The sequence below is a fragment of the Grus americana genome, chromosome 3 (assembly GCF_028858705.1).
Source record: "Grus americana isolate bGruAme1 chromosome 3, bGruAme1.mat, whole genome shotgun sequence".
NCBI lineage: Eukaryota > Metazoa > Chordata > Aves > Gruiformes > Gruidae > Grus > Grus americana.
The window spans coordinates 117,835,809-117,861,524 of NC_072854.1; the positions used below are offsets into that span (position 1 = coordinate 117,835,809).

The window sequence follows — 25,716 nt, forward strand, 5'->3', positions numbered from 1 at the left end:
GAGGTAGGTATTCGATCATGTCATCTACTGCTTTTACATAGCTGCAGTCACTTAAGTACTTTTGTTTTGGAAACCCATGCAGCACTGCTGTCTTCTCTATTTTACATAGTAGAGGCTGGTGTGTTGTGTCCAATCCTGCTTTGAGACTTAGGGCACCACAAGGAAATGGCAAGTTTGTGGGCAGAAGAAACCTAGCTAATACGCAGTTGGTTTCTTCTACTTGTCAGCATTTCTGCAAACTTCTGTGTCCTTGTTTATCAGAGGGGAAGAGCACCTTGTGATGGATGAAACACATAATACCATGTGCTGTAGTAAGGATTTGGTGTTTGTTTTCTTTGAAGGCATTTCATTGTCAGTGTTACATATGTGAATGATCGATGGGTTCCCATATTTTTACCTTTATTTAAAATAGCCTGAATTTATGGTAATTTTGGATTAGTTTTGCAATGTGAGTGGGAGTTCAGTTTGTTTGGGAAGTTGAAAATCATCTGTCTGTTTCTGCTTATCTGTCATTGACCTAACTTAGGATTCACTATGATGCTAAAATGCGTTTTAATACCAAACTTGGTAAACTTGTGTCCTTAGTTACTGTATGTTATTCCAAAGAAACTTGATCCTTAAAAGCAATGTTATCAGAATCCATCAGAGTTTAATTTTATTTTGCATAGTTCACCTTCCAAGTCTAAATTAATATTTATAATGAACAGCGAAAATACTGTGGACGTGTTTAATGTATGAGTGTCCTGCTTTTAGAAGTGAACTTTACAGCTCATTAGTTGCTCAGCTCTGAGTTACTACATCAGTATTTTAATAATTTGCTGATCTTGCATTTCGTGTTGCTGCCACTGAATTCCCAAAGGAATGTATTGGCAAACTGATTTATTAGGAAGGTTTGAAAAAAAGAGAAAAAAAGAGTATCTCTTTCAGAAGCAGAAACTATCTAATGTCTTCCAGTCTTACAATATGCCATATATTTTATATACCTGCACATTTCTTCTAATGTAATTAGGTGGCTCCTGATAACTGCATATCTAATTGAAATGTGTCACATGCAAATTTTGAAAGACTGAAGAGGCTGCAGCAGGGTGAGATTGTGCCAGTGGCAGATAAGTACTGAGCATTTAACAGTGCCTATGTTTTTTTAGGTCTGCACGATTGTCATTTACCCAGCCTCAGCTTTCTTAACGCTACTAGAAAGTTAATGACTCTCTTACTATTTTTGGAATTGCAGTTAAGACCATACTTGGCGTTCAGTTGCAGTAGTCTCTGTAGTGAATATGCTTTTTGTTTGTTACTAGTCAGAAACAGGAGCAAATGGGTTCTTCTACTAGAGAAGTGAGAACTTTCAGAGTAAGATTCTCCTTTTTTTTCCTCCTCTTCATCTTTTCTTATCAGTTCACGGTTTTGAAATACTACCAGAGTGCTGGTTTCTGCAGAAAACCTTCTCTTCCTGATCCCCATCTTGCTGTGAGGGAAAACTAATTCTCCTCTCTCTCTCAGTTCAGCAAGTTCAAGCGATGCGCTGTTGTGATGGCCAGTGCTCCCTTCTTCTTAAACGCTTTCTTGTCTCTTCCCTCTTTCAAAGGAGAGCAGAGGAACAATTGTCTATTTGTCTTTCCCTACCCAAATCCAAGGTTTATGAAGTCCCTTCTTCATGTGGGAGTCCTTAATTCCCGCTTGCATCCAGGCGTCTAAGCCAGGTTTTGTGGGGCTTTCACTGTAGGCTCTGCTTATGGAGTTCCCTGTCAGTCTTCTTGAAACCTCTTTCCGTCTGCATAAAAATCTCTACCTGGTGTTAAGGGAAGCACGTACTGTCGAGGCGGTTTTATTACTAACAGTGATTCTCGACTTAAAATATTAGTAAATCCATGGAGAGCTGCCAAAGAGAAGCTAAAAGGTATGCTTGCATGTATACATTCATTCATGGAGATAAGGACGTAAGTGTGTAGGCAAGATTTCTGCAGGAGTGCCAAAGCTATTGCCTTCTAGCTTATTTAACAGAATGTAATAAATTGTGTATTTGTATTTGACATATGGAGGTCTTTGATGTATGTATCTTTCACAGCCTAAAGCACAAAAGGACCGTTTAATAATTTTTAAAGATTTTTCGTTCATAATTTAGCCACCTTACCCTTCTGCTGGTCTGGTTTTTGTCGTCTTACATGACTGAACACATGCATAATATCCATTTCCGAAACATCTATGTAAACTTAAACCTTCAAGCCAAATGGAATCTGCCTCAACCCCCATCTGCTCTTCCCACCAGGGACATGAGTGTGTGCGATATATTGCAGTAACGCATCAATATCGTGAATCTCGGAGTTTGGGATTAGAGGCTGTTTCTTGGATGGCAGGGTTTTTCAGGTACATTAACTATTGGACAGTAAAGATTGTATTTTATAACCATTAGGAAAACATGCTGTCTGGATTCTTTTTTTTTTTTTAGTGTAGTGTACTGGAGGAAAGGCTCTCATCAGTAGTGTCAATGAGAGTTATATATTCCTTCTTTTTATTTCTGAAGATAATATCCTCTGCATATCAAAAATCTCTGTTTGACAGTATCATTCTGTTTGAGTGAACTCGAGGCTCTTCTCAGCTGGAGGAGTTAACAGGCTGCTCTTTGCTTTGCATACCTGCAAGAATCGCATGAAACTCAGAGCGGAAAATATTTCTCAAGTTTTTCAGGATTAGTATGTGAATGTTTTTGAAAATATATTGAATTCAAAACATTTGTTGCAAGCTTATTTAAAAAATATTTTTAAATATTCCAGCCTTTTCGAAACTCAAAAGTAGTCTGTCCTATGCCCATTTTTTACTGGAAGTATTTTGCATCTCGGAAGAGAGACAAATGTTATGTATCTCAGTGAAGCCAGTTCCTATTTCATCCATCCATACTGCCCGCAAGCACCCAACATATTATGTACATGTTTGCTATTAAAATAGAACAGACACCAGTTTTGTAATCCTTTCTTAAGTTCTTGTTAGAGTCTTTGCTAATATTACTTGTTGTTCAGGAGTAATTCATCTATGTAACGATGAACGGAGAGGCACGAACTGTTCGTGTAACCACCACTGACTGATCTTGCTGTCCTTTTCCTTTTGCCTCCATACTCCTCTTGTGGGGGACAGCCAGGGAAGGATCTCCATTTTCTTTTTAAGTGGTCTTTACATCTGGTGCTCTTGAGAAGTAATTTGTGGAACAAATTTTCAACACAAAGTGCTGGCATGGATAAAGGTGAGGGGATGAGTTTGAGGTGAAGCCATTAATTTTAGAAGAGCATCCTTGGATTCTGGAGGAGATTCTCTCCAGGATCACTGACAGAGAAATGCAATTTTTTACTAATTTGAAGACATGGTTGGTGGGGGTTTGGGGATTTTTATTCACAACTCCCTCACACCCCACAGTCTCAAGGATGATTAGACAATTTCTGTGTATTTATGCAATTATTAAATTATTTTTAAAAGTCTTAGCAGAGATGCAGAGTTTTCCCTCCTAAGGAAGAATAGAAATAGGGAAATTAAACCAGGAACAGAGCGTTAAGGCAGCAGGCTTATGCAGAGCGCTTGGGGCAGCCTTTCGGCTGGGATCTTGGCTGTCTGGCTGCTCCAATTCTGGTTTGTAACTGTGCAGCTGTAGCGTTTCATTAAATGTAAAATTTATGTTAATCTCCTGGGATTACTTTGAAAGGGAAAAGGATGAGGAAGCAATAACTTTGAGGTACTTGGCTTGCAGGGCTGACGAGCCAGTTGCCATGTAACTAGTGAGCTCCTGGAGCTTAGGAACTGCTTTGGCAGCAGAAGTCAAAAAAGCTTGTTGCATCAGAGCTGGCCAGCCTGAAGCTCTGCGGGTTTTACCATTGGATTTTTCTCATTTACTGGCATCAGTAACTGTATATTTAATTAATATATAAGGTTTAGGTAGTATGCTTACATTGAATGCAAAATTCTGGACATTTGGATGCTTCTAGTGTTCAATTCTAAGTAGTATAAAGCACTGTAGCTGTAAGTAACTGCAACTAAAAACTTCTAAGACGATATTTAAAATGAATTTGTTCTGAAACCTGCAGTGCTTACGCCAAAGCCTTGATCCTGCAGTGACCAAAGTCCCAGTCCCTTCACAAGTTCAATGCTTGTTGAGATTGATGTTTAGAAACTCTTGTGACCGAGAAGCAATTTAAAATCATGGCATAGCTGTACTAGAGAGAGCAGGGTGTACCGTACAGTAATGAACATGACGGTACAAATCTTGCTACGAATGTTACCTCATTATTTTAGAAAGTTTAGGTTTGTCTGTATATGGATTCTTAATTCAGGCTCTTTCAGCCCCTAGGAACTCCACAACCCCTGGTGACCATAGTCTATGACTATTTTATGATTTATTTCTGGTTTTGAAAATTTGATCCAGTGAAGAAATAAACTTGTTGATATGTTCTGCCTGGTCTGGAAGGATGTTTCTGGATTTTAACTAGCAAATTTGGATTTTTTTTTCTTTTTTAAATAATCAATATTATGTACTGTAGTTTTGTTTTTTATACAATGGAAAAACGTAATAGGAGTAACAAATTTAATATGACAACCTTAGGACAAACACCAAGAATGCATAAACAGTCTAAAAGCTCCCCCCCCCCCCCCCCCCCCCCCCCCCCAAGAAACTGTATATTTGGGCACAGATTAAAATGAAAATTGTTTGCAACATTGATGTGCTTGTAAATAGCAAATGCCATGATTTGTATTAAAATAATACCTCTGGCAGAATTGTAAGTATATAGAAAAGCATCTAGAAAATAGTTTTTGAAATAGAAATCCTAAACTAATGGCAGACCTTAATTTTTACTTTCTAGCCTGGAACTTTGCTAGCCTTAGTAATGTATCTTTCCATAAATATTGAAAGAAAAATAAAGCAGTAATTTTTAGAATACGTATCTGTGTGTAAACCATATAATACTATTATACAAGCATGTGATTATAACCTTCACCTTTATTCAGTACAAATTACAGTAATTATGGTATAGATAATTTTAACATTCATATTCTTGTCACCTACAACAGCCAGGAAGTGCATACACAGGAAACATATTTTGTCACACATTTCCAGCTCCCATTCCTAATTATATTATGTTCAGAGCATTCCAAAAGCCTGCAGGTTTATATATATATATATAGTACTTCCATATCAGCTTTGCCACAGAAGTGATTTAAGAGAGAGATCCTTAAATGCCTCATCTGGCCTTTCTTTCTGCAGCCCGAGACTTCGGGCTGCTGATATTTTTAAAAGAAATTTTAGGACTTTGCTTGGTACATCAGTCTACAAATGAACAGGAGAATTTGTTCCTGTAAGTAAAGTGTGAAAAACATCGCTGCTAACCATAGCATGTAGTTCAGTGCAAGTTTGATTACAGGGAAGTGTATTTATTCCATGTAGTCTCTCTGAATTCATAGCTGCTAACCAGGACTGGAGCATCTGAGACACAGCAAACCCCCTGGCATATTTGCTTTCAGCATAATATGAAATTCCCAGCCTGTTTCTGGTGGGAAAATGAATTCTGTGTGAATTTCTTGTGATAAAACTGAATGTGAATGTGTAAGACCCTTGTGAAAGCCTGGCTTTGGGATTAATTTGTGATTATTGTTGCTTTGGGTGCTAGATTTGTGCAGCAAAGTTTTTTTTCTTGGCTTGGTACTGAAATACAGTTTCTCTCTATCTCTTCCTCCTTCCCCTTCCTCCCTCCTGTGTTTTGGTCGATGATGAGACCTGGGGTCTTTTTGGTCTGTCCTGAGCAGCTAATGAAACCTGTGAGTTTCCAAACGGTTCTCTAGGAAAATACAGTTAGCTTTATAGGTCTTCTGATAAATTCAGCATGAGACAAGATTAACCTGCAGGCAGACATCAAATGCTGGGTTTCATTGATTGTGCTGTGCAAAAGTCTTATACATTAATAATGTAGAAATTGAAAAAAGAAGCATTTGGAGAGGAGTGACTCCTTCGTCTTATAATTCACAAACCATTTGACAGAATGGCTTTGATTGCTTGATAATCTGATTTTCAAGGCTCTGCTCAATTATCTAGTGAATTTGCATGATACCAAATATTCATGTTGTTTTATCAGTAGAATAGTTGCAGATGGATAACAACTATCTGTGAGAGAGGAGTGCATCTGAGAAGAACAATTCCTAGACAATGTAACTTGAGGTTTAGGTGCTCGCTGAGATTCAGCCATTTCTTAGCTGCTTCTGACTGAGTACAGGTTTGGGGAATGCCTTAAGCTGCAGCCCTGTGTCTCTGTTTTCTTCCTGCTTAGTGAAAGGCAGAGGGGAGGATTGGAGGGTTTGTTCTTTTTTTTTTCTTTTTTTTCTTTTTTTCTTTTTTTTTTTTTGATGATTGCCTTGTTTTGGAGGACTTTTAAGACTTGAGCTCCATTAATCATTAGCTGTTATTGACACTCTTGCTATCTTCTAAGGGTTTTGTGAAGAACAACTTGTTCTCACCGTGTTGGTCGGGGACATGCTGCTAGATTAAGTAGACGTTTCAGGTAGAATCCATTGGTTTCAGTTGATTTAGGTTATGATGACCTAGCTCTAACTCTAGTTTTTGTGAGAACATCCAGGTTAATTTGAAGAAATAGCATAGAGGCTAGCAAAACCTCTCTGGTTCCTACTGTTGCATTTTTTTCCTTACACATTTAGACAGTATTACTGACACAAGGGCAGATGTGAAGCTGTTATGATAAACTTTATTCACTGCCTAATCTGGAGGATTATACCAAACTTCTCTTAAGCTTCACGTGGCAGTCTCTGAGCAGGACGTTACAGGGTTGTCCTCTCTTTGGAGTCACTGAGAGAATGGACAGGGAAATACAGGTTGTGGATTTGGCAGTACAGGAAGGATATTTAGCTGTTTATTTTGGCATCGCTATATTAAACAAATGTGTCACTTGTTATCTAAATGGGATTGAGATACAGGGGACTGTTAACTGATGAGCCCCCATTCAGGTAAGACTGATGTAGTCTGCAAGAAAGAAAAGCTCCTGAAAAAGTTTGCCCCTCCCTGTGTTTGACAACAGTTGTTACATGTTTTAATATACATTTATGGCTTATAGTTTATCTAGCTGCTCTTGATGACTCAAAGATGATACGTATTCTACACTGAGGTGTAGACCTTGCCATTCATGCTTTTGGGGTGCAAAGGTTAAATTTAAGCACAGTTCTTTGTCTCTGTAGGCCCCATTTGCGTTCACTATAGAGAGATCAGTGCCTTCACGTGTCATTTCAGAGCATCCGAGCTGAGTCTCCTGCCCTGAACTTCCCACTGGAGGATCCCACACAGCTGCCAGGGAGCAGCAAGGTTGGGGTTGTTCCACAAGGGAAGACAAGCCGGGAGCTGAGGGTGGCTGCAGCACAGGTCACAGCGGGGACCTCGGTGGCCAAGGCGCAGCCCAGCAGTACCTGAGCAGGGCCAGGACGGTGATAGCAACCACTCCGGTTGACGGTCAGGGGTCAGCTGGCAAGGTGAGGTGACAAGTCAGGTCCAGGGTCCAGCCAAGAGAGGCCTATTACTGGTGAAACATTGAGAGCCACTAATTGTAACTGCAGCGTTCTGTTGTAAATACCCCCCTTTTTAATATAAGTTAGGTTGGTTAAATGGTGAATTTGCTTTGATAAAACCCAAAACAGCAACAAAAAAAAAACAACCAAGCCCCCAAAAAAACCAACACCAAAACCAACCTGATGGTTAGCATCGCTACAATCTACAGGAGACGTTTTTTATCTAAGTGTCTCTTATAAATATTAGTTTATCATGTTCCTGCTGATGAGCTTTCAGACTCGACAAGGCGAATATAATCTTGTGTTTCTTAATTAAAAATTGATTGACTTTAGAAGAAAGGAAGAAAACAAATTTCTCAGACCTTTGCAGCTCATAGTACTAAAAGAGTTTTTAAAAGCCTTTGGTTTCGTATTCGCAATGAGATCTTCCAGTAGGGCTCTGAGGATATTTTCTTGACTGCTGTAATGTAAATACATTTTAAAAAAAAAAATCTGGAAGGGTCTTTTACCATCTGTCTCTGCAACACAGAATGTACAGAAGGCTCCATCTTACAAGAGAGAATTCTTTATCCCGCTACAGAGCCCAAAGCAAGAAAGCCCAAGCAGTAGAATTTATTAGACATCCCTGCATGACAAAAATCAATAAAATACAATCTCTTGTGGTTTAATATGAAAATAAACATAAAGAAGCAGCGGCTCTCAAGAAAAATATTGAGCTGCAGGTATAGAATTGAAAATTTCAAGAGGAGAAGACTGAAAGTCGAGGATGTTGTCCAGTTTACTGTAGGGCATATTTCAGAACCAAAGCCAGGAATAATAGTGCGGAGGGGGCAAGCTGTCTGGCCACGTCTGAAAAACAAAATTCGTTATGGGGCTGTTGGTGATGGTGATGAAAAAGCACACTCTTCATGGGTGACAAACTTCAGGAGCCAGTCTTAAAAAAATCAATGAATTCATGGTTATCTATAAATGGTTATGATGCTGTGAATGATAAAAAGAATCAAAGCTACAGTGCTGTTTGGCCAGTTTCTTCTGTATTGAATTTATTATTTTCTATCGTAGTTGTAGGTACTACTGGGTATTAATGATACTTTAAGGTTTTTTGGTGTGCGGTGCTGTTGGCAATGCGGGCACTCTGAGGCTGTTTGAGTGTACACTCTGTATTTTCTATGAAATGCTTTGAATTTCTTTCCAGCTGCATCTGAACGCTGCATGTCCTGGTCTTGTTATGTCCCTTTGAAAAAATTCAACAAAGCTTTAGCGGTATTTTTACATCCTTAAATGACTCACTGTACATTCAATTCTAACTCCAATTTTATTTTTAAATCAAGGAATAAATAAGAATACCTTTACTTTTGAGTTCAATTTTTGAATAGTACCAGTATTGTTAAAGTAATTGCAAACTACTGTGTGGCAGGGTTATATTTACATATGTAGAGTAGCATAATTTCCGTTCTTATACTACCTGAAGGCTCTTATGTGCTGTAACTCATTGTAAGGATGCTGTAAACAAAATAATAATTCCTGTGGTCTTTTAACTTTCCCCTGCTTTCCTGAGTTACTAAAACTTGTGGAGGTGGAGCAGCATCACTCATACACGGCCTCAGTGATGTAGTGCTTGTTGCAGACAGAACTGTTACAGCCTTCTGGAAAGCATCTGACAGACAATAATTGTGAAATTACTGACACATAATCCAAACCCAGATACTTGGAATAGTTAAACACGTCCCTGTTTTCTCCCCTGCCCCAAATAATGATGTTGACTTCGATACCATGGCATTTGAATCAAGCGTGTCTTTGAGTTTTCCATGTATATGTAGTATATACGTGGGTCTTGCTTTCTAAGCATTGCTTGATCAAGAAATTTTATTATCCTTGGAAACAAATATCTATTCTCACCCACGCCGTGCCTCTAGGGTCTCAAGAGCAGTGCTAAATAGGGTATTGCTCATGAAACAGATAGTAACAGTGATCTTTTGGTCCCCATCATTGATTTTTCTGTCCTGCAGATTCAAAATCCCATGCCAAGCAAACTCCTGAAAAACGTCTCTGTTAAGTTTATCACTTTTAGATAGTTATCTGTCATTTTAAGCTTTACTTAGTGATAGCAGTGATAGCGGGGGAAATCCCAATCTATGAGAGGTTTGCAGCTACTTTTTAATCCTGTGATAAAGCAGCTAGTTCTATAATGTCTGTAAGACTACACATAAGTGAAAAATTCTGTGTAACCTATGTGACTGTAAATCACTCTTACTGTTGGAGGGGAGACTAAGTAGTTCCTTTTATGCTTCCCATTTGCATACTTCCACTGCGTTTTCTCTAGTTTTATCGTATTAAATGACGCAGAAGGCGAGCTAACTTCTTCTAATCAGTCCGGTTTGTTGTGAGAGTTGCTGCTTTATATCTATAACAAATCACACTTAGAGGCATACCGCGTATTTGTTTGCAGGTGTATTTCTCTGTGACAGCTGTTCTTTAAGACCCTGAGATCTGCCATTAATTTTGAGTAGTCAGAAAGGCATCCATCTAGTCAGCAGTAGAAATTATTGCTGCTCTTTGATGAGTTTTCATTATTAGCATTTCTCAAAGGCAAGGGTGTCTGAAATTTATGGCATCAGTTGGCCACACGAGACAGGGATGTTTCATAAATGCTGCCAGATGTCACTGAGATGAGCTCGTATGCAACAAGCAAATCTTTTGGGGAAGAGCTGTTAAAACTGCAGCGGTGAATTCTGTCTGTGTCAAATGCTGCTGTGACTTCTCGGTGTGCAATCAAAGCGGCCTGATAGCCAACGCAGCATCATCGGGCATGTGATGCGGCGTGGGGCAAGGCTGTACGCAGCCACAACAAAGATGGTGTCTGCTGTGTGGCCCACCTTGTACTATTTCAGGGACACTTCCTTAACCTTGCTAGAAATCCCAGTGGGAAGATAATGCATCAAATCCCAAATTATTTCTGAAAGGAAAATAAACCCCACAGAGAGCACCAGAAAATGTCTTTTTTACCTTCTTTTTGAGGAGTGGGATTTGAGCCACCCATTGATGAAGATGGATTAATGTGTTGAGCTTTGAAGACATGACCTTGTAAACCCAGCGATTGTTGCCATTTCTTTAAAGAAATAACCAAGCACTGTGACCTGAGACTGCATGAAAAAAATTAATGTTTAGTTGGCAAAATCATGAGTTAAAAGTGTAGAGGGTGTGTGTTAAACTTGTCCATAGACTCTCTAGGTCAGCACGTACTCTTGTCTTAGACCATGATCTGCCACGTGGTACTGGTGTTTTTCCCCCGGAGACTTCTGTCTTGGGGCAAGGGATAGATGAACACAGGAGCAAAATCAAGGTTGCAAGGGCATGGTATGTTACGATTATTTCATGCTTATTTTCCAAATACATCTATAAATCATATTTAATTATTTTTTATTTGATTTTGACTGGTTTACATGTGAGAAAATTGTATCCTTTGGGTTGGTGTATGCTGTTTCTGCACCATATTATTCTGCCTTTCTACAGCCTGCATAGAGAACTTAGTATATTTTCTTTGCCATTAAGGGCCAATTTTTGTCCATTTTTCCTTGGTTGATATTCTTGAGCTATGCAGGTAGTGGTTTATATTTGGAAAGATGCCCTGGCTGTATTAGTTTCTGGTTTTCATAATAGAGATTAAAATCCCAAAGCTGCATAATTTTACAGAGCTGTGAAAGGTATGCATGAACTTTGATACATCCTATCGCTCACTTTTATAGTTGTTCTGTATTTAAACACTATTGTACTGCTTGTAATGAACAAAACGATGAAGTAATTTGTCAAATATTATGTTGACCATCGTTTATGGCTCTATTTTGGTACGTTATTATTCCGACTAGTCTAGAAATTGCTTTAAGGAAAAGAAAAACACCCCTGTAATGCAAGGTAACTTCTTTGACTGCAGTTAATTTGATTTTTCTCAGTAGCGGGAGGCAGACTAAATGGAGTTAAAATAACGTGATAAACAGTGGCCTCCACATCTCACTATAGCTCCAAAAATGCATATTGCATCTAGGTCGGCCTACTCGTTTAAAGGAGAAACTTTGATATGAGAACTTCCAAACCTTTTTGATAATTACAGATGATTGTTTGATAGGCAGGTGGGCACGATTCAAAGGCAGTGAGGCACAGTTAGTGAAGTGCAAAAGAGAAATCTTTGGTGTCCAGTCCTACTTGGTAATTTCGCCTTGTCAGAGGGAGGTTTTTGGGAGGTTCACAGGAGGTGAATTTCTTTTTTGTGTTCTTGTCCGTCTTCAGTGACAGATGAAGTTGAAATGCTCTTTGGAGAGACAGTTATGCCTGTCTGAGGAAGGTAGCTGGCAAGTGTGCCAGGAAAATCTTAAAAGTTCAGAGTTACCCAGAATTAGAGACAGCGAAGCTGTGAGAACTTGTGCCTCCTGTGAAGAAGCTCGTGCATTGCTGAATCTAGAGAAGATGATCTGAGGGGGTTAGTCACAGCCTCCAGACTTTGAGGGGACTTGCAACAGAACTGCATATATTTATGGGAGGAGACGTAAGTGCTTGTGCTCCTTGGCATAGGAGCCAGTGCCAGGAGTCTCAGTGCCAGTATTGCAGGGGAATGGTGTAGAGGAGGTGCCTATTTATATATGGGTGATGCTCCAGAGAGATCAGGAAGAACAAGGCAAGGAATTGTAGCCGGTCTGAGTGCAGTGGGGAAATTGCAGCATTGCTTGCCTGGCAGGTTAACCCTAGCAGGCTCTCAAATACACTCTGGCCTCAATGGGATGTGTTCTGGAGGGGATAACGTAGACCTGGCTCACCGGGCTGCTTGCACTAGGGGCCAGGCAAAAAGCCACATGCAAACCAGGAGCTGCTCCTGCCAGCCAGAAATGCAAAGGTTAAACTGGTTCTATGGGCAGGTAAACCTTTGGCACACAGCAAAAAGGATGGAGAGTAGGGAGAAAAGAGTATTCTCACGTACGTGGGGCAAACCAGCTTCCTCTCTGGGAAAAGGCTGTGTTGTAAAGGGATGGGAAACCCGGTTGTAGCATAAATTGTATTCAGGAGATACCAGAAACACACACGCACGCATACACCCCCCAAAACCCCCCAAACCCAAAACTCCAGTACGTCACTCTGCAGTATGGTCTCTCTTGTATTTGTCAGAAAGGAGATATTTGCTGACTGATTTATTTAGGATCTTTCAGAGTGGACTCCCTCAAGGAAGGAGATGCTCATTCCTTTGTGTGTATTTAAGTGAGATCCAGGCGCTGCAGCCTCTAGCAGCAAGGAGAGACAGCAGCAGAAAGCTGGATGCCTGCAGCTCTGACGAAGGAGCTGAGAGACAGCAGGGATGAGCCTAGAGCAGCTCCTCGGGTCTCAGAAACACTGCAAAGACCTGGGGAGGAGAGGGGCTGGAGCAGAGTCCACTTCCCTCAAAAGTGAGTGTAGGGCTGACTGTGGTAGGCTGGTGTCAGGGACCTTCTACAGGGACTCCTCTGCAGGGACCTTGTGCGTAGGAGAAAGGTTGCATGCAGCCTTTTTCCAGTTCTATTTTCTTTGATTTAGGAGGTTAATTAGCTTCGTTTGTTTGTTATAATAAATTGTGGGGTTTGTTGCTGTTTAAAAGCTGTTCTGTTTTCTCCAAGGAGTTGACTACATTAGAAGGTTGACAAAGGTCTGTCTCAGAGCTTTGGCTGATCCTTAGTTGCTTGGATATCCTGCCTCTGAGAATATCCGATCCCTCTCCCCTTCTGGCCGATTGTAAGGAGAATGATGTGGGAACAGGAGGTTTGGTATGGCAAATGGGCAGTGGAGTAAGAAGAAATAGGTAGATGATGGGGGGTTGGGGAAGCATAGCAATAAAATAGGGACAAGATGGAAAGTGGGGGAGAATATGTTGGAAGAGATGAAAAAACAAGTAAGGAGAGAATGTTAGAAATGGAAAAAGTAGGTGACAAACTGAATATCCAGAAAATAATCCCCTGGATATTCCCCCTCCTGGATTAGTTTATAATGGAAAATATTGTTTTTAATCTTCCTGTCCTCTGAGGGCATCACTTACCTATAGCACACATATTGGGAAAGCACTGTAGGGTTTACATGATGGAGGACTATGTTGTCGTCTTTTTTTTCTTTTTTTTAAAGGAGAATAAGTTTTCAGAGTTTTATTCCTTCATATTTGGAAAAACATCATTTGAACTTGAAATAGTTTAAGCTATATCACCTGAAAATGTGACTTAGGTGGTTTTTAAGTTAGTTTATTTTTTTAGTGGATAGTATATGTTCAAATGGGTTATCTTTGATCTCTATTGGATTTTTTTTTTTGTAGAATTTAAGTAGCCTTTATTCATTGTTAACTTTTTCCTTTTGCCTAAGGCTGTCTTATGAAATTGTGTAGAATAAGTGGTTTATTTTGGACAAAATACTAGTAAAAATATAGAAGTTAAACTTTTTTTTACCTTGTTGTCAAATTCCTAAATATTTAGTGCAAGTTCCTAGTTAAGAATACAGCTTTTGTTCAATTTTCTTTAGAGTCTGGGATTCTTGGTACATTTTGAGAAGTTGAGGCTTAAGTTACTTTGTTTAAACTTCAAAACCTGAAAGTAGGACAGTTTTTTCTTTCATTACTCACTGCAAAATCAAGTCAGGTGCAGCCATGCTGGCTGCAAAACCTTGCCACATTCTTCTCTTTGATTTTTCTCATCTGTGACAGAGATTTCTGGTACAAAGGATCAAAAGTCAGACATGCCCTTTGAAAAATGAGAAAATTTAGAGTTTTAAAAGTAACATGAGAGTTAAAGATGACTGACTTTTTAATTTAATAGTTAGCATTTTCTTAATTTTCTTTTTTCCCCTTTTCCCCCCATTTAAATATATCAAAACATTGAAGTACAAAGAGAATTTGGGATGAAAGATTAAAGATGACTCAGCCTCCATCAATGTCTGCCCTGTTTTTCTTCTTTAAAAAAAAAAAATCTTTTACCATATTGTAGGCGCTAAAACATAGATTTTACCCGCCAGAAATAATGAGATGATTCAATCATGTAGATTTTTTTCTCGATGTCGGAAAATGGCACTTTTTTTAATGTTTAGGGAGCATAACACTTGAACAATTTCACGCTTCAGAAGTGACAAGCCTACATGACTGTATTATGTGGTATTTTACTTTGGTCCACTATATATTGAAATATCATCTGAAAAGTACTGTACAAGACTTTTTATTAACATGTTATGTTCCACTGTACCGTAAAACCCCTGAACTGAATTAAATCCAGCAGGTCCCTAGTAAACTTCAATTAATGTCAATGAAGAGTCTCCAACTGAATATAATAGAAATAAAAGGACACCGTTCAAATGTCAACAGCTTTGTTTCCTAAAGGTCCTGAAATGAGAGGGCAGAGCTGTCCCAGGCAGAGCCTTCCGTGATATTGGAGCCTTCATTTGCACTCTCTGGGCTTCCAAAAGTCCGGTATCCAAATCTGCATCTCTTCCTGGGGCTCAGTAGTTGAAGCCTATGAAGATGTATGGTTTCACTTTAAAAGGGTGTGCTGCTGTATAGATGATGTTAGGTATAACCTGTTTCCAGAAGTAGGTGAATCTTAAGGTCAAAAGTTGTGTGTAAGGTAAAATAGGTGGCTAAAAAGTCACTTACTGTTCTGCCATCTACTCTTTCCAGCATTAAACGCCTGCCGGTAACCTTGTTAAAACCAGGCTCCTGGCTGAAATGTGAGAAGTGTAGGAATCCATTAAGCTGTTTAAAATTTACTAGAATAATACTTGCTAGGTATGAAGTACCTTCCCCTTGATGACTGGACCTAGTACTGTCTAAACTTGATCATACTAATCTCACAAAGTCTATATTGTGGTAGGTAAGTATCATTTCTTACAGGTCAGACTGCTGAGACACAGACAAATGACATGCCCCCAAGTAATACAAGACCCAGAAATAAAACACAGCCTTTATTTATTATAAAGAAATTAGGGAGTAAATTGCAAATGACTGTTTGCCTCTCCCTAAGACTGCTACTGCCTAGCAACGCTTGCCAGATAGGATAAACATCATTAACTGTAAAAAGTTTAACGTCTAAAAGACGTTAGGAGTGCTGATATGCAGTCTTGAGGTGTCTCCATGCTATTTTAAAATATTATCTGGCTTTGCATTTTGAGTCCACGAGTAGTCCCAGCCTTGCCCATGGTATGCGTATGCATGCGTGTGCACACTCGTACGTATGTAATGGAATTTGTATTGCGGCTATGGTATAATTGCATATACTAGGGAAATGCTTCTGCAACCAAAATAAAAATTAGAAATCTTGCACACTACATGCAGAAGCTTCTCGGGAAATCATTCGAGCTCACTCTTCCTGTCAGGCTGGGGAATATGCCTCTTAATTTCCCCTGACAGAAAACATATCACCTCATCAGCAGCCCTAAAAAATGACAAAACATCCCCGCCAAAAAAGACTGACTGCCAGACGCTTTCACTGCCACTGCAGCAAGGGGGACAGGGAGAGGAGGGGCGTGCTTCAGAAATTTCAGGAAAGTAATTTACCTTTATACCTGTAGAGTCCCACTGTTACGCCTTGTATTGCCGCAAAACGTTCATCTTGCAGTCAAGGTGTGACCCTTGAAGAATTAAATTAGCCAGAGGGTTCACGGCCATTTAATTCTAAAAGAATAATTTATACTCATGAATGTGGGTAGTATAAAACTCTCTTACAGTGTTTGAGCCAAGGCAAACATCTCGATGCAAAATCTACACCTGCAGATCTCTTACATATTTAAGTGACAGAACAAATGGCGCTCAGTCACATACTGTGCTGTGGGCATTAAACTGTAGTAGTGGTAATCTCATCTGAAGTCTTAAAGACGTTGTAGCACTACTAATAACAAAATTTGAATTTATTGAAATATTTTCTACTGCAATTTGGTTTAAATGAGTAAGGTATCTTAAATAAACCTCAAAAACCTCTTGAATCGTTGCATTTCTGGGTCGCACACAATTACGTTCAGAGTCTGTATGTCAAATGATACATCACGACAGAGGATCTCAGAGGATCTTTATAGACAATTATTGTAACGTTTATTATTTTGTTATATTTCTATTGCAGGAGTCTTTTTCTTTTTTCTATTTTTTTTTATAATAAACCAAAATTATGACGAGATCAGAACATTTTATCATCAGTCTGCATGTCTGCATAGTCGTGGAACCCTTGCACCAACATATTTTTCTCCACACTAAAGGAGTAACTTTGTAAATTGGAGTGGCAGAGCTCACTCTGTATATGTATAGTGTATGTATATAAGCACACTACCTCTGGTAAATACACTAATATTGTAATTTTTTATAACTATAGTACAATGGACCAGCTTCCTATTACGGTGAAATTACGGAGTCACAGAGGGGACTGCATAATTCACATTACTGCATGAATGGTTCTAGTTCTCATGTTGCAAAGATAATTTTCAAGCTGCGAACTGGGTGGAAACTGGTGCTGTCATGTCTGCATTAAGTGTTTGGACAGCCTGAAACTTAAACCTGGAGAGTTTTGAACGTCTCTTTCTTCATTTTGGTGGGGATTAGGCTCTTGGCACGTAGGAGAGTAGAACGCCTTGGAATAATTCAGGGTTTCTAAGAGTTGCTGAAGTGATGATGAAATTTATGGCTGGAGGTTTTTCTGTTATATAGCTGGGTGGTCATCTGTTGTGTGACAGAAATGATCTCCATTTTTTTATTTGTGAGATGGACTTCTGCCAATCATTTGGCTATAAGAGGAGCCAGAGGACCCTTGGGAAAGGGTGGGACATAGCAATGTTCCAGCAGACCCGAGGTGGTACGCCTTCCGCATCCAGCCCCGTAGAGAGGGAGACTGCGGTAGATCATCAGTCCTATTGTACCATACCCTCTGCAGGATGCAAAATCCTTCTGACTTACGTATATATAGGTAGAGGTATATTCTGCACGTACATATGTGTATTACAAAGATAAGTAATGTATAGGTGGGTGCCGAATATAGTTCAGCACACTGGTGTTCTGATCTAAATGGAGAATTTTATTATATATAGTTCTCTAAGTTCAAAGTATTCAGATCCAGGTCTTGACCAGCAATGAAATTATGATTTTCATTTAGGTGCATGTTGTGACTTTGAACGTTTCCGAGCCAAGTTTACTGGCTGAGGCCTTTTTCTTGCGTATTAAATTCATGACTGTAATAACGGACTTCCGTTGGTTTGGTTACAAAGATTTGTGCATCATAGGGATTTGGGAGTTAAAAGAAATGTTAAAACTATGTGGGTAGCTACTTTGGTTTGAATGAGTTTAGCAAAACTTACTGGCTTTAGAAAATGTGACAGTTTTTCTTCTAAGATGTGTCCAGAAAGCTAACAGATTAGGAAAACAACTTGCCTGTCCCAAAGTTTTGTAGAATCAGGTTCCAAATGCCTGTTAAAATCAAACTTAATTTAGATAAATCATTCCTGATTTTAGCTGCAATACCTTGCTTTGACTCTACAGAGTATGTCTGAGGATGTTGTATCAGTAGGTGTTTTATTTCCGCAAATTGTTTTTTAACAGACACTGTTTTAAAATTCTATAATGCAAGTATTTATTGGCAAATAAATATAAAAACAATCTCCCTAGGGCTAGGAGGGGATTGTGGTGGTAGCTGTTTTACCTTGCTTGTTTCTGGCAGTGACATGATGCAGTGCTATTTAATAAAATATAATTTCTGCAGGGGTGGGATTTTGAAGTCCTTGAAAATATTAGCACTTACAATCCTGCATAGGTTAAGGAGTGAGTAGTGCGGTGAAAATAAGTCCCAAGGACATAATTATAGGATACTGTTTGGTTGTGTACTGCTTGTCCTGCCAACATGAAGAAGCAGGCACACTGAGAAGAATACGGTTGGAGAAATTTGAGGAATATAATTGGGGCGTGCTGGTGAGACTGATGCAGAGCAGACGTCTCTTCCGTCTCCTCTGGTGCCCCACATCACTTTATATTGCTCATTTGAAGATGTCTAGGTATTTTTTAAAAAATTATCCAAGTTGGAGTTGAACCAGGGAATTAGGAATAAATTATTTGTATTGCAGAATTCCTCCGTATTTTAAAGATGCTTACATTCAATGTTGATAATGAAGCTCCTCATATAATTCAGTATATTGCTGCTCCTTGTAACAGCCATAAATTCTCTGCAGTCCAGTATGTGCTGATATACTAGAAAATGATGCATCTTGTTTATTAGTTCAATATCATCAAATAGCCAGGGGAATTCATGCAGGAGGCATTTTTACACAGGGCTTCCGCCTGCAAAACAACTCCAGCAATGCCAATGGGAGGTTGCACGTTTCTGTCTCTCACAGTGAGAGCTGGGAAGAAATTGGTTTTGATGTGCCTTCAAGTGCAAACACAAACTGCGTGGCGAGCACTTGCTTTCTTGTGCATCATTCCCAGCAGCGGTGGCTTAGCAGACCAAGTTTATTGGTACTTGTTACCAACTCTTGAGTCTTTTGTGTGTTTTCCAGATACAGCTGGCTGGAATTTGTTCAAGCATTTTATTTGTTGGCATACAGGAGAGGAAGGCAGTTCCCTTGCTCTCTCCCTTACCAGTGTAGCTTGGTACAGTTTCTACAGGATGAAAAAAAGAAATGAGAAGATAGCTTTGAACGCCTCAGTGGAAGAACTAGAAGGACAAATCTGACTAGCTGTTTTCAGGAGTTGTGTTGCTGCCTTGTTTTCATTTTCAGTGTGATAAATGAGATTTTGCCTGCTTGTGTGGATTCTCTTCAGAAATTAAAGCTATCGGCTTCCAGTGTGGACGCACATTTGAATGTGATTGAACTACAGTTGAGTTACAGCTCAAGAAGTCCCAGTGCCCATCATCTTAGTTGCCATCACAGCACAGGTGCATGCTTTTAGCCTGTCCCCACTGCGAAGGAAGAAGTCGAAGTTCAAGGCACGACGAAAGGTCCCTCAGGTCCGGCTTGGATGTCAGCTGGAGTCCAGCAATGCCATCTTCCACAGCGTAACCTCAGTGACAGTTCTTAGATCCAATGATCTTATGTTTACGATGCAACATAAGAAAAGACAAACAAATTACATGACACTACTGTTGGACAGCGTGGTTTTTAAGAGACTGAATGCAATCTTTTAAGATATACAAAATTTGTGAAAAGATCTTTCTTACTTGTTAGTCGGTACTATCACATCAGATTCAGTTTGCGACTTTGTAATCTTTATGTGGGCAAACGGTGGCAGTCTAATTCTGAAATTTGCTTTCTGTCGCTCTTTTATGACAAAATACATTATTATCGTAGCAGTACTACAGAGCAGATCGTAATAACGTCAGCAGAAAGGCGTAACGTGGTATTTGCTAATAGCGTATAGCGTAGCTCATGAATATTTGGCATTTTCTTCTTCCCAGTTGCTTCGTAGTTTAAAGAGAATTTTCTCATTTGAGCTTGTCACTTCTGATGCTGATTCATCCTTTAATGTCTTCCAGCTTGCCACTTTAGAATTCCCTCCAAAGAAGCTCTTTGGAAACAAGGATGAACGAGTAATTGCAGAACGGCGGAGTCACTTAGAGGTAATGCCAACTTCTTAACAGGCTTCTGCAGTGTATTTGGGTGGCGTACTCTCTGCTTGACCAACAGAAACCATTCCCATATGGTCAAAGTTAAATAGCCTGCTTGTAAGTATGAAGTTACTTGCTGCCTCATTTAACACAGGAGATGGCAGCAGTAGATTGCAAAGTAATGAAACATGCCTTAAAAAAAATTAATCCTAGTCTAGTGAAAAAAAGCATCTCTAAAGAGAGATATTCATAGGAGGTATATTTATTTAAGGGGGAAAGGTTGTGGGTGCGGTGAGTGTTCACTGTAGACAGATGGTCTCTGTGCAAGACAAGATTAAAAAAAAAATATTGCTACTTTAAATGCAATTTGTTAGCTGAAGATTTACTATTTTATCATAGTTACTATATCCAAATATCTTGTGACAGAAGGAAGGCAATATTTAGGCATCTTTGAGCTTTATTTTGTAACCAGCTTTCTGAATGTATTTTTTTCTTTCAATTAGTTGTAAAAATTAATTTTATTGTGGACAAGATTACTGAGTTTATGAGGGTTTGGGTTTATTTTGCTTTTTCTACAGTGCTGTATGGATGGCATAATTTTGACTCCTGTCACACATTAGGTCTTTATATTTCTTTATTGATGCGTGTGTTATTGCAGCCCAGGGGCAGGAGGTGAGGTTTTGGCAAAGAAGAAGAGGTGTGAACAAAGACTAAACCATACACCCCGCAACTATATGGTAGCCACATGGGGATTACCTGATCATGCAAGTCATTAAGAATTATATTCTTTGTAGAGCTAAAGTAGCATTAAGTAGAGCTTTACAGAAATTAATATAATAGTAGATTGCTTCCAACTGGAATCTTTTCTTGCATGTTTTGAATTTTTTCTACGTAGTTCACCTTTTCTTTGATCTACAAACAAAACATCCTCCCACTGACTTTTGATGTAAGGCTGTCTTACATGTAGCACAAAATGTAATCTGTTTTTTGTTTCATGTCCTCTATAGAGGGCATAAAGGCACGGCCACATTACAGTCTAGTACTCAATTTGCGTATTTTTTGTACCGGTAAAAAATTTAATCCCTTAATCTTTCTGACCTTTCATTGATTTACTGACAGATTTTATTGTAGTGTTTCTAAATGTTAAAAGTGCTGCGTATAGCGATGCTTTGATCATGGTCATATAGTACTTACAGCTCTCTATATAGCCAGTTTTTAGCTTAAAATTAAATTGTATCTATTTTAACTAAATTAAGCCATTAAAACTTATTACATAGATATTTTGCAAACCTAATAATAATAATATATGACCACTGTTCACATGAATATATTTCGCCATATGCCAGATAGCACACTTGGTCATGACTCGATAACCCTGACAAATCATTCAGCGTTGGAGAAACTGAAGATCCCCCGTGGCTAAGGGAAAGCTAGATAAAGAGGACAAGGAGCCAAGCAAATGTTACCATCCTTGTCATGAGGAATTTGATGCAACAAGCTGGTCAAAACCCCTTTTATGTCTGGATCTCTAATAGCGGTATTTTCTTTTCACTACCTATTTTGCAGCGGTTTGTTCTGGCTTTGCCAACGGCTGGAGAGTTTCAGCTAACATAGCTGTAGCCTCCTTGGGAATGAGTGGGAGAAACCACCTAAGTGGTGATGGTTTCCAAAGTCACGTAACGCTTTAAAGCGCATCTTGAGTTATACTGGGAAAGTATTTGGCAGGCAGAGAAAGTGCGACAATGGAAGATGGCACAGGCACCGCTTCTATTTAAAATACTGGCTGTTGCTGCCTCGTGGCTTTCGATCTGGCATGAACCTTGAGCACACTTCAGTGGGCTAACTGGAAAGTAGTAAATGGATGGATTGCCTCTGTAAGGGACGAGGTTTCTTGGCCTTTTGACTGTAGCACGTTTCTCACGTGGAAATTCCATCAGGTAAAAGGTGAGGGCGTTAGACCTTGGTAATAAGCAGAAGCATGGCTTGTATTCAGTTGGCTTTCATACCTGATCCTGTACCTTGATGTGCTGAAAACCCTTTGCAATCTCTTTCGAGCCTCGCAGGTGATGTGTTGTTACAGCTGTGGTATGGTATGAAAGCTTATTTGATTGTTCTGCGTGGTTAGTCAAGAACTAGTGAGCTAATACAGCCTTTTTAGAAAAAGCAAAGCACAACTTCCAGGCCAACAAAAATGTATATTCTTATCCAACATCTGAGCTGATGTTGTTGACTAAAAATAGATGACAGCCTGACAAATATCAGTCTGATAAGTGTTCTGAACAAATACTCTGTACTGTAAGATCATTAGTAGAGCTGTCATCCCGCTGGTGGATGACAAAGAAATTACTCTGTTCTTCCAGTTTTTACATTAGGTATTTATACATCTTGAATATGCTGTGACTTCATGTTGTTTTTCCTGAACTTTTTGGATTGAAGCGGGATGGTACAGTGTTGGCGAGTCCAGTGCTTTCCACAGGTCATCTCTGAGCACCAGCAGTTTCTTTTTCTAATTGACTTTTTTTGTCTTTTTAAGTATGCACATAAATTAACATTCAAACTCCACAATGTACACCTGTGTGAGAGATAAGACAACTTAATCTGTCATATCAGTCAAACAGGCTGACGAGAGTATTTGCTGGAATTAGCAGTTGGTTACTGAAATGGCCTTGCAGGCTCTCTTTCTTTACATCAAAACTAAATGGCAGCTCTCAGTCTGATCTGGGAAGGTGAAGCAGATAGACTGGGAGTCATCGTAGGAGCAAAGCTACTCTTCCAATTAATTAAGCACGCAACAATCAGAGAGCTGGTTCTAGTGCAGATAGCTAAACTGTTGCTTTATTTGACTCAATTTGGCTTTAGTCAGGGAAATTTTCCTTGTGCCTAATCATAGAAAGATTTGTCCAAAACATCCCTTGCAGGACAGTTTAGGAAGAGTTTGTTTTTACTACGCATCACCTCTTGGATTCTTGCCAGAGCAGAAGTGCTGAGGACAACGGGGGGGGTTGTGTTACCTTTCAAGGCAACTAGGATCAGGGAGGCTGGCTGTAGGGTTTGCTTTCTTCGAAGATTGTCATGTAGAGTTACCTTATTTCAGCTTGAGATTAGAAGTGGGTGTATTTCATCGTAGTGGAGATGAAATTACTTGGGCTAAAAGACTCCAGAGAGCCCCAAATTACGAGGATTGTGATTTAAGATCACAATATATGTAAAGCCTATGTAAAACATGAAGTTCCTTTATTTATCCTAGCTGGTACAAATGCTTAATAACCAAAAGCTTCACAATACATTGTTGGTAGGAAAACACATTTTGTGTACATTTTTGTGTGAGATGAACCCGAGGAGAAGTCTTTGATCTTCTGAGTGTGATGCCATCTTTGCTTTGGTGTTTGTTGGTAGAATATAAAGTCTTTTGACCAATATCTTACATTTCTATTGAGGGTTGGAAAAATAACAGGCAAGTTTGCACAGAGGTTTTGGCTAAACATCTTAAGAGAAAACACCTAAATTGTATTTAAAATTACCTATCTGAAATGTCCTATTGCAATCTATTAATTTAGTATTTCATCAGGGACCTGTTGCAGGGCAAAACTCTAAATTAATTGTTCCACAGTCTAAAGACTGTAATTTCACTTCAGAGCCAACCTTGCTTGATTAAATCCGCCTTAAATGAAACAGCCAAGAATTCTTTTGATTAAAGTTAATGAATAGAAGTTAGTGTGTATCTATCCTTTCATGCAATTAGAAATCAGTAGATAACAGTATAGGATCCTTTTTTAAATGAAACCAGATGATGTATATTCCTTTTTTTATTTTTTAAGCAAAAACTTTGTAAAGGAAACACATGTCGCAAGAGATACGTGATTCAGTGAATGTATCTGTTCCTGTTTTAACTGCAGAATATCTTTTATTCCTTGGTGAGTTGCTAGATCTGTGGATGACAGTAAAAAGAAGTTTTCCTGAAATCCCACCTTCTTTGGAAACTGCATTTCTGTATCATATCATTCCCCTCTTTATTTTTCTTCCTCTCCTGGACTCATGCTTTGTTATAGTAATGGACATTATTATTAGCCTCATTTTCCCATTGTGCAGCCAGAAAAATGGGGTAGGAGTAACTGTCTAAGCTGACATAGCAGATTGAGTCGGGTTTCTTGACTCCTTGGTGAGAAGCCTTGCAGCCATGGACCCCCCTAGGCTTTCTTTTCTACTCTTGCTGTCACCAGCATGCTTAGGAAAAGAAAATATTGTTATGCCTACAAAAATCCCAACAGATTATTGCTTAAAGGAAAACAAAAACTGCCCCAAACCTCAGCCTGTCTCCTTGCCTCTGTTCCCTGTTTCCCATTCTCTGTTCCCGCTGCTGCATTTCCTCAGGTTGGTTTGTGGACAGCAAAGGGGAACACGCAAAGTCCCCGATCGAGGATGCCCCAACGTATAGCAAAACAGTCGGTAGGAGTCGTGTTTTTCCTTTTGCTGCTACTTACAGAGCTCGGGGATGAAAGAAAGTCAACCTGTAACAGTATGGTAAAGCGAGCCTACGTCAAGTTTTGTAGGAACACATATATCTTCCTGGCGTTGTCTCTGCTCTTCGTTTTTCTTGGTACTTTGAACCTCTTTAAAAGATAGACACGCTCAATTTATTTAAAATTAATAACACAATTGTCCTTAACCTCCTCACTTCCTGATGTCTGCTGATGAGGTTTTCAGTGATAGGTGTTAATGCAGGAGGCAGAAATAAATCTTGTATGAACTGCATAATTCAATTATCCTCTCGGATCTGTAGCACTGGCTGGGGAAAGCATCGCAGACACTGAACTGACTGAAATATCAGTTACCTACGGTCAAAATTAAGCTTCCAAAATAAGTTTCTTTAACTTAGAAGCCAAATGCTTTGTTTTGGTTTTAGTTTGTATTTTCACTTGAGTTCCTTTGGAGGTCATAATTTCTAGGTTGGTTTTTTTTGTTTGTTTTGTTTTTATAAGGCTCTAAAGCTAGCCGCTCCAACTTTCCCTTTTAAAAATGAAACTCTGCTGGTTTTGTGTGACTCCAAGGATCTGGTTCTTAAGGAAAACATGAAATAATGAAAATAGTACCTTTCCTTGAACTTGAATTCATTCTTGTTATTTAAATGTATTATTAGTTTCAGAATTAACACCTTGGTGACAACCAGCAAAAGAAACATAGAATCACAGAATGGTTTGGGTTGGAAGGGACCTCAAAGCTCATCTAGTTCCAGCCCCCCTGCCATGGGCAGGGACACCCTCCACTAGACCACATTGCCCAAAGCCCCATCCAACCTGGCCTTGAACACTTCCAGGGATGGGGCCTCCACAACCTCTCTGGGCAAGCTGTTCCAGTGCCTCACCACCCTCACAGTAGAGAAAAAAAAAAAAATCTCAAAATGTTTGTTGACAAATTTGGGCAAACAGAATGTTTGAGTCTGAGACCTCATTTCTTGAGGTTTTTCTTTATGAGGACAGAAACATTTTAATGAGATTTTTAGATGATTCATCATCTGCAAATTTGGTATGGAGTTTATGCGTACATCCCACTGGCCTTTGTTTCACAGTCCCATCCCTTAGTCTGTTTAACTGAGACAACCTACTTCATGCTA

At 39.3% G+C, this 25,716-nt stretch overlaps 1 protein-coding gene across 4 annotated transcripts in view; it reads left to right on the plus strand.

Annotated features, from left to right (window-relative positions):
- KIF16B (kinesin family member 16B) overlaps positions 1-25,716 on the plus strand; it is a 142,291-nt gene that overhangs the window by 104,960 nt on the left and 11,615 nt on the right. For 3 of the 4 annotated variants that reach the window (XM_054820489.1, XM_054820490.1, XM_054820491.1), the window contains one exon: positions 20,034-20,117. In XM_054820489.1, the coding sequence (XP_054676464.1) occupies positions 20,034-20,117 (84 nt within the window). Of the gene's footprint in view, positions 1-20,033; positions 20,118-20,763; positions 25,092-25,716 lie in introns of those variants that run through there. The other variant, XM_054820492.1, reaches the window with a different exon arrangement.